Source organism: Musca vetustissima, unplaced genomic scaffold (genome assembly GCF_032173495.1).
Source record: "Musca vetustissima isolate MV318-11 ecotype Yass unplaced genomic scaffold, APGP_CSIRO_Mvet_v1 utg7804, whole genome shotgun sequence".
Lineage (NCBI taxonomy): Eukaryota > Metazoa > Arthropoda > Insecta > Diptera > Muscidae > Musca > Musca vetustissima.
The window spans coordinates 486,282-499,764 of record NW_026887929.1 but is presented as its reverse complement, the minus strand read 5'-3'; the positions used below and the strand labels follow the sequence as shown (position 1 = coordinate 499,764).

General features: G+C 33.6%; 1 protein-coding gene across 1 annotated transcript in view; it reads right to left on the bottom strand.

The window, feature by feature from the left end:
* Positions 1 to 12,487, bottom strand: part of LOC133335714 (putative mediator of RNA polymerase II transcription subunit 26) — a 118,128-nt gene extending 105,641 nt beyond the window's left edge. The window contains exons 1-3 of the mRNA XM_061544015.1: positions 11,591 to 12,487; positions 11,223 to 11,509; positions 10,957 to 11,192 (exon numbers count right to left, since the gene is read on the bottom strand). Coding sequence (XP_061399999.1) covers positions 10,957 to 11,192; positions 11,223 to 11,509; positions 11,591 to 12,442 — 1,375 coding nt within the window. The 5' untranslated portion in view covers positions 12,443 to 12,487. The remainder of the gene's footprint in view (positions 1 to 10,956; positions 11,193 to 11,222; positions 11,510 to 11,590) is intronic.
* Positions 12,488 to 13,483: the final 996 nt, after the last annotated feature.

Sequence of the window (13,483 nt, the reverse complement as noted above, 5' to 3'; positions counted from 1 at the left end):
TAGATATTTACCTATTCTGTCCTTCCTCCATCCTTTGACCTATCGACAACAAATTGGAAACTTAACAAAACAAAATGTTTCATTTTGTTTTATCCCCCTTCCTAAAAACAAGTGTGAATCGAATGCAAACAATATTGGTATTGTGAATACAAGTGTTGAACTTTAACCAATTCAAATCACAACGAACAAACACACACACATATGTTGTGATTTTTTTTTAGTTTTCAGAAGCTAAGGCAGGCTATGGACGGCCTTTTGAAAAAAATGTCGACTTGTCGACAAATGTATGCAAAACTATGTTCTATGAAATTCACTCTACCACCGCACTCTTTGGATGTGCCCCCAGGAGATGCTGGAATGTTGTGATTTCTAACATACATGTGTCCATCACACTGTTATGATATGATGTTCGCACAACAGCCAGTTAGTCAAAAAAATATGTTGAACGAACTTTAACCTTTTTTTTTTTGGTTTTGGGATGTAACAAAATGGTTCGGATGTTGCCGCTCTCTCCACCATTCAATATCAATAAAAGACTTGGTTATGTTCTGGTGTTTGTTCTATAAATATTTGTAAAACGCACACACACACACACAAACATACATACGTACACATCCTTTTTTGTTGAGATTGCCACTTACTTTAGAGTAAACATGCAAACTTTTAACCTTTTTAGGATTTTTGGCACATAAGATATTTATGTATTGGGGAATAAGAACAAGAAGCTAACGAATTTTTGTGAAAACAAAAACGCACAGAAAAAGTGAAAAATGAAAATAAATTGTTATAGTGGGGGATATATTTGCAAGTAGCCTTTTTCAAATTCCTAGTTGTTAACACTTTTGGTCTAGTAAGTAATATTTATGTTTATGATCATAAATGTCCTTGCCATATATTATCTTGGTGGAGTATTAAAATGAGTACTAAAAGGGGATTTAAGGGTATTTTTGTTCATAGGGCTTTTAGAGAAACCCTTTTGCCTCAAAAATTTATGAAATGTTTTTTAAGGACATTCTAATCCTGTTTTCATTTATGAACAATATATAAAACAACCAACATAAAATAAGAGCTTTCAAGGATATCTCTGAAAGTCCTTAGGATTACAAAAAACGAAAAGTGGACACTTAGTTTAACAAATGATTAATTTTAAGGTCCTACGCCTATGTGTGCCCACCATACTTTCGCCTTGTTAATGTGCCAATTACCCAAACATATCAGTGGCCAGCATTAGTTCAAATTTTAATTGCAATTATTTTTAGTACACATTCGCATCGTCAGGGTATTTGGCGTATAGATGACCATGCTGTTGGTCAATGGCCAGTTTTTCGCTTTTTCAGTCGAGGTTTTGAGTTCAGAATGATGACATTAGCTGGAATCACACACCCTGCAGGGGGTATGGCGTTAAGCAATAACTATTATCTACTTGCACTCTATTTTCTGTCCTCTCTACTCTCACACACACACCCATCAAATAATTTACGAAATGAATCCTTGAATTCAAAGCTATGTGATTGAAAATACCCTGGAGCTAGCGAAACACACTTCTCTTAATTGTTCATAATTGTTTGCATGCATTTGTATAATTCACAATCACACATACATACACACATGGAAATAAATATATTTATATAAAAAATCATCTTAGGCAGAGAGCCCACAATCATCTATGAGGTGAGCGGAGTATGAAGTAAGCGTGCGAAATTGTTCCTTCATATGATAAATTATATTCATCGGGGTTTTTAAAAACATTTGCTTGTTTGGCGGAATGAATGACTGACAGACTGACTGACTGTTTTTTTATTTTAAGTTATTTTGACATCAGGTTTCTCTTCTCTTTGCTCTTTTCATATCAAAAAAAAGGAAAGGAAAAAAACTGAAAATACTCCTAGGATTAGAATTCTTTGAAATATTTAAATAAAGTGCATCCTTTGCAAAAAAAAAAAAAAAAACACCTGTACAGCTCAGAAAACATTCTCAGGAGCTTAATGGAGAATTCGTGGAATACTTCGTTTCACATATAAAAAGTAATAAAAAACGATGTTGGTTCTGAAAATTTAAAGTTAAATTAAATGAATTACAATATTTTAGAAATATGTGTATGGAGATAAAAAAATGAAACGTAATACTCCCTTCAAGATTGTCATATATATTTAAGGGTATATGTTATAGCTACCGATTTTTTGTGCGACGTGACTTATAGTGAAATTTAATGAAGTTTAATTTTTCCTTTAACGGCAGCCCTCTAAACTTAAGTTTTATAGCAAAAAATTGCATCACCTCCAACAAAAGCCTAATTAAATTTTTTTATATTTCGAATTAAATTACAAATTGAAAATAATTTTTTAACGTAGTTCCGTGTTGAGTAGACATTTAAATTGTTTGGAGACTTATAATGAAATTTAGTGTAGAATTTTTCTTTCATTGACAGCGAACCTTTAAAATGCAGAATATGTGAAAAAAAATGCTAAAAGTCGAATTAGGCTAAATTTCACTGAATTTCATAATATGCCTATATTGTTTAAAATTTTTCTTGAGTTATATAATGTGTACAAATATGGTTTCTTTGGATACTTTTTGTGAAATTTAGTGTAGAAAATTTTTGCCACTAATACCAAAGCTCTAGGATAAAGTATATGGGGGAAATTTTGCTAAATCGAATTAGCATGAATTTGACGTTCTTTTTTCGAATCCTTTAATTGATATAATATTTTTATTGAGATCTATGAGATGTAGAGATTTTCTTTGTTTGGAGACTTATGATGAAATTTTGTGTAGAATATTTTGTTCATTGCCATCAAAGCTCTTAAGTGAAGAATTGTGGAAAAAAATTGCTCCAAATCGAAAAGTCATGAATTTTACATTATTTTTGAACACATCTTATTTTATGTACATTTATTTCTTGTAATCCTTAATATGTAGAGATTCTGTTTCTTTGGAGACTTTTAGTGAAATTTTGTGTAGAATAATTCGATCGTTAATATCAAAGCTCTCAAGTGAAGAATTGTTGAAAAAAATTTGCTCCAAAGCGAAAAGTCTCGAATTTTACATTATTTATTTGATTACATCGAATTTAATACTCATTTTTTTTGTAAACTGTAATATGTAGAGATTTTGTTTGTTTGGAGACTTATATTGAAATGTTGTGTAGAATATTTCTTTCATTGTATTCGAAATCCTAAAGTGACGACAACAAAAAGAATTTTGCACTAATTCAAGAAAACCCCTAATTTCATTCTATATGTGTATATCCAACTTCGTGCAGGTGTTTTGAGGATATCTAGTGGCTCTAGAATTTATTATTATCAGAAGATTTATAGTAAAAAATTATAAGGAATATGTTTTTCTTTGACTCTAGTCGGTTAAATTGAAGTTTTGAGCGTCAATCTGACACCTTTTTGGAAATAACAGAAGAAATCGCCCAAAAACCTTGTTGCCTATATAAAGGTAAATTGGTGGCCACTTTTAATTAATATAGGTTACAGCTACATATTTTGTTTATTCGGAGACCCATAATGAAATTCGATGCAGAATATTTTTCTCATTAAGAATATTCGCCTAAAGTTAAGAATTGAGTCCGAGAATTGATTGAATTCAAAAAGGTCAAAAATGTCCACACTGTTTTGATATACTGAATTTTGTTGGTCAAATTTAATTGATATATATCAGAGCTACTGTTTTCGTTTATTCGGAGACCCCTCATGAAATTCGATGCAGATTATTTTTCTCCTTAACAATATTCGCCTAAAATGAAGAATTGTGTCCGAAAAATTGCTTGAATTCAAAAAGGTGGAAAATGTATACCCTTTTTGTGTTATACTCAATTTTGTTAATATAGGTGCTGATTTTTTATTGATATATAGCAGACCTACAGTTTTCGTTTGTTCGGAGACCTACAATGAAATTCAATTCTGAATATTTTTCGCATTAACAATTTTCGCCTAAAGTGAAGAATTGTGTCCAAAAATTACTTAAATTTAAAAAAGTCCAAAATTTCCATACTTTTGTGATATACTGAATTTTGTTAATATAGGTGTTGATTTTTTATTAATATATAGCAGAGCTGCAGTTTTCGTTTGTTCGGAGACCCATAATGAAATTCGATGGCGAATATTTTTCTCATTAACAATTTTCCTTTAAAGTGAAGAATTTGGTAAGAAATTTGCACGAATACAAAAAAGGTTTAAAATTTACAGACTTTTTTTGGTATACTCAAATTGATGCCAATTTTTTGTGGCAATCTATCGAATCTAGCAATTTTATATATGTGGAGAGTTATTGTGAAATTTTGTGTAGAATATTTTTCCCATTAATGCCAAAAGGCTAAATTTAAAAATTGTGGAAGAAATCGGCTCAAAATGAAAAATAAACAAAAATCGGCATTTATTTATTATTTCTATGTATGTAACAATTGGAGCTGATATTTTATTGATATTTATTGGCCCCAGAGGGTTAAGCCACTTGAGGACTTCTACTTAATTTCGATGAAGAATATATTCCTCTTTAACTATACCCCCATAATTTAAAATTTTGTGGGTATATTCCACACATTTTGAAAATCGTAAAAAACAAAAACTTTCCCATATTTTCTATCTTCTTATGGCGATTTTTGCCGAATATCCCTCTTCCCTTGCCATTTAACAGAAATGCACAAAAAAAAATAATATATGAAATGAATTTTTTTCACAGTAAATTTATGTTTGCCACAGCGATTTTTTCATTTTGTACTACCGGGCCCCCCCCGAAATGAAATCCTTTGTACGTTGCAGTGATGCAGATATTCTTCTCTAACTATATTCTGCTAAAATAACATTTTGTGTTAAAATTTAAAGCATTCTGAAAGAATCAATCGTAAAACTCCCTTTGTCATGATGACCTTTTACCAAATTTCCCTTCTTTTACTCCTACCACCCCCTCCTCCATTTTGTTTAACACCAAATAATCTATAAAACTTAAATGCTTCCTCCCATTAACCTCCAATAATTTAAACTAAGATCTCCCCCCTAACTCAAGCCCCTCCGCTCCACCTCTTAAGGCATTAAAATCTTTAGATGACATTGCATGCATGTCTGCATTTGTGAATAATTTCTCACACAAATACTTAAATTAATTACAATTTTATTATTAATGATATTATTTTGATTAAAAGGCAGTCAAGGAAGCGAGGAAGGCAAAAAAGGAAGACGACAATAAAGACGACATGGCAATCAACAAAATAAATGGGCAACACACCATACAGGTTGAATGGATAGATGGATGGATGTTTGAATGTGTCCGGAAAAGTGTGAGTGTGGGTGTGAGTTTGTTTGACAAGCACATGTTGCTCATGCCCTAATGACATTGTCATTAGGGAATTTTTACAACCAACCAAAAAAAAAATGTCTTAACGTGTTTTGCATCTTCTTCTTCATCTAAGCCACAATGAAAAGTAAATTGGATAACATTCAAGGCATGCACAGGGAATAAATAATGAACGAGTCAAAGCATCGTCATCATCATCAGCCACAATTCATTCAGCAGTTATACCCTGCGAAACAAATGTGTGTGTGTTTGTGTGTCACACCATTCTAAACACATAAATAAAATATTTTTTTTTATTTTAAATTTGTTGCAAAAAACGAAAACGTTGTTGTATTATATTTTTTTCTAGATTTATTTTCGCTTTTGGCATTTTGATTTTTTTTTCGTGCAGCTACCACTGATGGCATCATTTCCAATGTGTGTGTGTGTGTGTGTTACTCCTCGTCTCCATCATCTCTCCATCAACGGCTGATGCTGCTGCTGTTCAAGGTTCACAAGTCGTCATCGTGTCTACGTGCGTAAAGTTGGCATTTCGTTTCACTTTAAAGTTCGACGCTCATAAACATGTGCATGCGTAAGAAGGATAATAAACATAAGCTGATGCTGATATGGATACGATACGAAGCGGATACCAATACGATATGGATACAGGGATTCCGATGGTGATGCTGTCACAAGACTCGGCTGCTGCTGTCTGCATAGATACAGCACACAACAGTCACACAAGAATGTCAAAGGATGTGGTTACAGACTCATGTGTCTGTATGTGTGTGTGTGTAGAGCTTCCTTGTGGCCAAAAACCAATTCGTTCAAATTTAAAATTAAAAAAAAAAAACAGCAAGAGACTCAGTCACTCACACACACAAAGACAATTTTCATTGATTATATATTGATGGCTTACGAATGAATGGGTAGACGACAGTAAGCCAGCCAGCCAAGCAGCCAAAAAGTAAAGGCAAGGAAGAGGAAGAGTGAAGAAAGAGCAAACCAAGGAAGATAAGCTTTTGTCAATGTCTCTGACTTAAGTTTATGCTTTGGCAATTTTTATTTTTATTGTTTTGGGGTTTTCTTTTTTTCAAGCAGAAATGCCACAAGACAGCAAACAAGAAAGTAAAGAAGCATTGATGAGAGAAGAGGGGGGAAAAGGAGGAGAGTAGGGAAAGAAGAGAATTAGTAGACGAAAGAAAAAAATATATGGAGTTACGTTTTAACTGCAACTAACCGCCAAACAATTGAAATGTCATTGCACACAACAAACAACCACCCACCCACCTTCTTTCTTTCTTCGTAATTTTTTTTACAGAATAAATTTTCGTTTTCATTTTTTAATTTTTGTTTTCTGTTGTTCTTCATCTCCTTGTTGATTTTTTTTCCTTTTGGAATGTAATTGAATTTCCATGTTAATCAAACGCATTATCCTGCCATCAAATATAAATCTACCCGCCAAAAAAGAAACGGAATACCATCATGTTCGAACTTAAAGGAATTCCTTTCTTTATTTTTTCTTCTTCTTCTTCTTGTGGTAGAATTTCTCAATTTATGATTTTTCTTTCTTGTTTTTGTATTTTTATATATATGTATTGGAAAAAAACCACCATTAAAGCATCCCATAATCAATTGAATTGTGTAAAAAGAAGATTTCACAATCAAATTATCGAACATAAGTTGAGTTGATGATTTACATTTTAAATTTCAGAATTTCATTTGAAATACTTTTTGGGAATGAAGGGAGAGAGGGGTAAAGGATTTTCAATATAAGATGATGATCAACAAGAAACATGTGAATAAAAAATTATTTTTGGCATAGAAAAGAAATAACGAAAAGGGGTTTTTTAGTATTGAATAAGGATCTGGAAATTTTGTAATGAGGAGACATTTCAATATAGAACTAGATGATCTTTAAGCCATATTAGGGTATATATGATACGACGAATATGTTCCCCCATTACAATATTTCAGCAAATAAGGCGGAGGGTATAAAAATCTCTTAAAAATTGTAATCGATATAAATAGGTGCGTTCAATTGACTTACAAAGGCTATCATAGGGAGTAACGGATTTGATCCAAAATCATTCATACATATTGTAATATTTTTTTTTCAACTTAGACCAAGTCCGAACATATGAGATATCGGTATACTCCTACCTGTACCTCCCTCAAAAAATTGTCAACAATTTATGGAAAAGAATATTTATATGCAAAATAAGCATCCCAATTTATCTTCATATGTCTTCCAATCTTCCAATCTTATGTCTGAAAATCGATGTATAACCCAAATTGTTAATTTGGGTATATAATCCAAATTGGTGGTCACTTTTAATAAAGATGTAGATTTGGTATTTTCAGGGACCCGTTATGAAATTCAATGTTGAATATTTTTGCCTTTCATACTTTTCTTCTAGCGTGTGTCACTTTTCCGACAAAATAAAACAAAAAATTTTTAATTTTTTGAAAGCTTCAAAATATTAATGATAATTTCCTAGATATATATTATATTTGAAAAGTTTGCTTGTTCGGAACATACATGAAATGTTGTGTAGAATATTTCATACTTAGTCAGCAAACCTCCGGAGGACCGAAATTAGTGAATAATACAAGAAAACCCAAATTTGACTCAATTTCCTTATATCAAACTTCGTTCTGGCGTTTTTGGATATATATTGGTTCTAGAGATTTTTCTTGTTTGAAGACTTTTGATTCGATGAGAATAAACTTCTTCTTTATTTCTAGTCGGTTCAAATGTTATTTTGCGTATATATTTGACAATTTAAAAATAAAATTTAAAAAAAAAATGCGAAAATACCACAAAAAAAATTTTATTTTTATACCCAAATTGGAGGTCCCTCTTAATTGATATATAGCAGAGCTACACCTTTCGTTTGTTGGGAGGCCCCGCATAAAATGCAAAGCTGAATGTCTTTCCCATTAACAATTTTCTCCTTAGTTGAAGAATTTTGTCAGAAAATAGCTGGAATTCAAAGAATATGCGAAATTTTCACAATTTTTTAATGTACCCAAATATATAGAATTTTTTTAAAGACTTATGGTGAAATTTGGTGCAGTATATATATATATATTTATATATATATATTTTTTTTTTTTTTTGCATATGTCATATCGATTCGATATTTTCCCTATTCATATTCGATGAGGATTAAATTCTTCTTTGACTCTACTCGGTTGAAGTTTTAAACTAAAAACAATAGGAAAATACCTCAAAAAATATTTTTTTTATACCAAAATTGAAGGTCACTTTTAATTGATGTAAAACAGAGCTACAACATTCGTTTGTTCGAAGACCTTGGATAAAATTTAAAGCTGAATATTTTTCCCATTAATAGTTTTCTTCTAACATGAATAATTTTGTCAAAATATAGCTTGAGTTCGGAAAATGTTGGAATTTTAAATGTATATTAAAATTGTTTATATACTCAAATTGGTAGGAAATTTTTGTGTCTATCTATCGAATATATCAATTTTGTTTGTTCGGAGATTAATTGTGAAATTTTGCGTAGCTTATTTTTTCCCTTGCCACCAAATGGTTAAATTCTCAATTTCTAGAAGAAAATTGTAAAAACTTAAAAACATCGAAAAAACAATATTTTTTATTTTATTTATTTTTTTATCGATTTCACAAGTTGGGATGACATTTTATAGATAACTGTTGGCCTTAGATATTTCAACTACCTCCGAACTTCTAATAAAATTATAGAGTATATCCATTTTTATCTACAGACCGCAAATCACAAGTTTTCTAGGGGTATGGTTCATACATTTTGAAAATCGAAAATTTCCCAAATATTCAAAGTTTGCCTGGTGACTTTTTAACGAATTTAGAATTTCCGCTTCCGATTTACTTAAGTAGTTATAATATAATTCGATATGCTATGTTACTTTTACTTGTTTCGAGATTTCGATTTTTTCTATTGATGCTAAATGATGATAAAATTTATGGTAGAAGTGGTTTCAAAATTAAACAGAACAAAAAATGGATCTTTTAGGTACTTCCAACATCTTAATGTTATATTTGATCCAGAGATATCACCTAATGGGGACTTCAAGTAAAAATCGATGACGAACATATCCTTATTTAACTCTATCTCGCTTTGGATATATTTCCCACACATTTTAAAAACTCTTACTAAAAATTTTTCATATGAAATTTTAAAAAAATATTCCATTTTCTAATTCCCAAATATTTTTGAAAGCAAAAATGTTTAAGCTGTCTGCCTGCCAGACATAAAGAAAGGCAACATATGAAATATTCTTATTTGACCTTTTATTCTAGGAAACGAACATAAAGATTGCGGGGTGTGGTGAGGTAATTTTTTGCTAATCATACGTAAACATTTAGTATTTTAATCCATTTTCTTTATATATTTCTTTGATGTGCTTAAAACGCTAACAAAAAAGGATTTTGTTGCAAATAAATTTGCAGGATTATTGCACACACATACACATTTCAAATTTCATGGCACATGAAATTTTACGATAATTACTTGCTTTCATTTATTGTGATGAAATTCGAAATGAATCAGAGTGGCTGGGTCTTTAAGTATTAAAATTATATTTTTTTAATCAACCAAAAAATGTTTATATTAACAAGAGGTTGAGGAGGAAGTATCCTAGTGGGAATAATTATTGAGGGGCCGATGATCGAAATTTCACTTTGTCCACCATTCAACATTCATTAGTACTGGTAGCTATAAAATTTTCTGAACAAGGATCAAGTAAAACGGTAGAAAAGGACGATAAAACATAACAGTGCCGATTAGTCGTCTTCAGAGACCCCATCAACGAGAATTTAATATGATTTTTATTTCATTTTTTTAAATTATTTGGTGGTCAAAAAATATCGTCTTGCCGTATTTACTTTAAGTTCGGGCCCAAGGACCCGAGATAGAAAGATGAAATGTTTTACAAAAATATTCCCTATTCGATTTGACTGAAGACATGTCATATCAAAAATGACCTGCAATATCTTTAAAGCATATATAATGCCTCCTCTTAATGAGCTTTAGAGTGGGAGTTTAATATATTCTCAAGGGCTTTTCCACCCAAATAATTCAGATAGAGAAAATTACTTAGAATCTATCTTAATGTTTTTCTTACTAAAATATTTTCTTATCAAAGAAAGGTCATTATTTTCCTAAGACTTCCAAAGTCAATGGTCAGACCTCAAGATATGTAAAAAATTGCAAAATAGAGTTTTTCCATTTATTGTCTGCTGAGTTTGGAAACTTCATTTGAAACAAGAAGACAAACAAATAGAAACTCTTTCATTGTCTACTAAGTTTATCAGGACTTTGTTTGCGTTGCAACTTTTTCAAAAAACAAAAAAAAAAATGTTGTTAATCAAATGAAGACCAACAACTCATAAAATGACAAGAATCCCTTTTTTGGTTTGTTTTATTTTTGGTAAACATGTTAACGACAGAGACGACAAGTCATAAAATGGCCACAATCCTTTTTTGTGTGTGTATGGTTCAATGACATAACAACATAGTTAAAAGTTATAAAAATTGTAAAAAAAAACTTTTCAAGAAATTTGGTTAACCAAAATTTTCAACAACAAAGAAACCCTTAAAATGGCGCCCAACTGCAATATTTAACTTTAAAATTTAATTATGAAAATAGAAATAAAATGTTCTCACTTACCAATTTGTGGCACATCATATTGCCTTTGTCCACGCGCTGAGCGTAACATTAACTGATTGGCCAGACTGTGGGGTGAGGATACAGCTGCTGCAGCAGCAGCGGCGGCTGCTGACATGCCAGCTGTGCCGCCACCACCACCACCTGAACGTTTGTGATTTGGATGTAACAGCTGATCGGGTTTTTGTTGTTCACCAATGGCTGATACAATGTTGTTGTTCGAGGTTCCGGAGCTGTTGCTGCTGCTGGATTTTTCTGTTTTATTCTGCTTGTTGTTGTTGCTGCCGCTGTGATTATCCATTTGATTTGTGTCCTTGAATTCATTTAGATGAGGATTGATTTTACTGGTTGCAGTGGCCTCGGAATTGGCCAGCGAGAATTTATGAGTCGATTGGACGGCCTTAAAATAGTGCGGCTGCTGCTGCTTGTTCTTTTGGCCGAAAATGTTACGCTGCAATTGTGGTTGTTGCATTTGAGCACGTTTGCGTTGCCATTTTTGTTGCAAGCGTATGTTGTTGGCATATTTGGTGTTGTATTGTTGAGCATGTTGTTGCTGCTGCGAGGCATGATGTTTTTGTTGCTGCTGCTGTTGATGTTGTTCTTTTTCCAGAAATTCCTGCAAAGTCTGAGGCAAGGCCTCCATTTGTGGCTCCTGACTTTGATAGCCATAGGGATTTTGTGCATGATGCTGCTGCTGTCGGAAACCAGGAAATTGAGGAACATTGTGATGTTGTTGCTGTTGCTGCTGATGATGCTGTTGCATCCGCTCTTTATTTTCCTCAGCCATGAGATCCTCCAAATAGGCATAGCCATCCAAATCGGGGAAAGCATCCTCCTCATCGGCCATTTGTTCCAATTCCATGAATTCATCCAAATCCAAATTGTGGGGATTTTCAAATTCCCTTTCGGCGGGTTGTACCACCCGACCATATTCGTATTTGGTGGGACGTCGACCCAACGGTTCATAGCTCAACTCATCCTCATAGTCCTCCTCGTTCATGAGCGGTGGAGCGGGCTGTTTGACCACACTGCCGAACATGACATTGCGGGCCTGTTGATTCAGCCAATTGGAATACTCCGAGTCCATGTCATCGACCGGATGCATTTTAATGCGTCCCGTTATGACGGGACGGCCATGATAGCCCGACTCCTCGGCTGTTTGTTTGGCCAAACCAATGGCCATCAAACGTTCCCGTTCACGTTGGGCCAAATCGGCCAGTTCCTCGTTGATGCGATTGCTGGAACTGTGAAAGGAGGACGAGGAGGGATTTTTCATTTGGCCACCCGAATTGAGGTGGGACGAGGAACTATGGCCGCCATTGAGGGAGGACGAGGCGGAGGCAAGATTGTTGTTGTTACCGCTTAGACTGCCACCGCTGCTGCTGCTGCCACCGCCACCACCACCATTGGAGCCCGTTAGGTGTAGGGCATAGAGGCCACCATTGACCAGCAGCACACAGACCAGTGTCTGTATCAGTGAGAAAAACATTTTCCTTTTGTTAAGGCTTTTACAGTAGTCACTGATGATGGGCGGTATTTTCAACACTTTTAAACTTTGACTATGTGTTAACGTAATCTTGATGCGATTTCCTGGTACTGCCAAGTTGGGAGAAAAATTGTCCGAAGTATGAGGGGGGAGGAGGGGGAGAAATTGATTTTCTTTTCTGTGTGTTTTCAGGGAATTTTTCTCAGGAAAAATAAAAAAATTGATTAATATTCCTGCAGCTTAGTATAGAGTCAGGGAGGAATTGTTCATAATGTAAATCGATTCGGTAGGAAAGGTCTTATTTTTTTTGGCAATTCTCTAGCGTAGCTTGCCAATACACCTTGTTTGTTTCCTGTTTATGGGTTCCGCTCTGTTCTGTTCTGCTTTCTTTATTTTATTCTATTTTTTTTCTTCCTTCTATTTTCCAGGATAATTTGATATTTTGCCAAGAATCTGCTTAGCTTGGCTGGGTGTATGTATGCCGGAGTGTGTGTGGGTATGGGTGTATGTGCGTTTGTTATGATTCCCTTTCTACCTTTTTTGTTTTTCTGCTTCTCGCTTTTGGCTTTAAGGCTTTTCCACCTTGTTGGTATGTATGGCTGTCTGTCTATCAGACTTGAGGAGCTTAGGTGTCTGTCTGTCTCCTGGCCAGGGAAACAACAACAACGACGACGAAAAACAAAGTTCACTAAACAAACACCCAGAAGTTTGTTGTTGTTGTCGTTTTTCCTTTTGTTTTTGGCTTGTTGCTTCCGTTCCGTTTGGATTTTTTCGTTCGTTCGTGCCTCTTCTTCTGTCTTTCTCTATGTTCGGTGGTAAGGGTATAAAGAACTTCTTTTGCTGCTACTGATGGCTTTACGGTCTTCAGCTATTCCTCCTGATGTTTATGTTGCAGCTTTTTTTCTTGTCTGCTGCTTCTTCTTCGTTTTTGGTTTCTTTGTTAGTTTTTTTTTCTCGGGGGGAAAATCCGGGGAGGGTTAGAAGAAGTTAGTTAGTTTCGGAATATGTAAACTGTTTCCTTTTGTTGTTCTTGTTGTTGTTGTT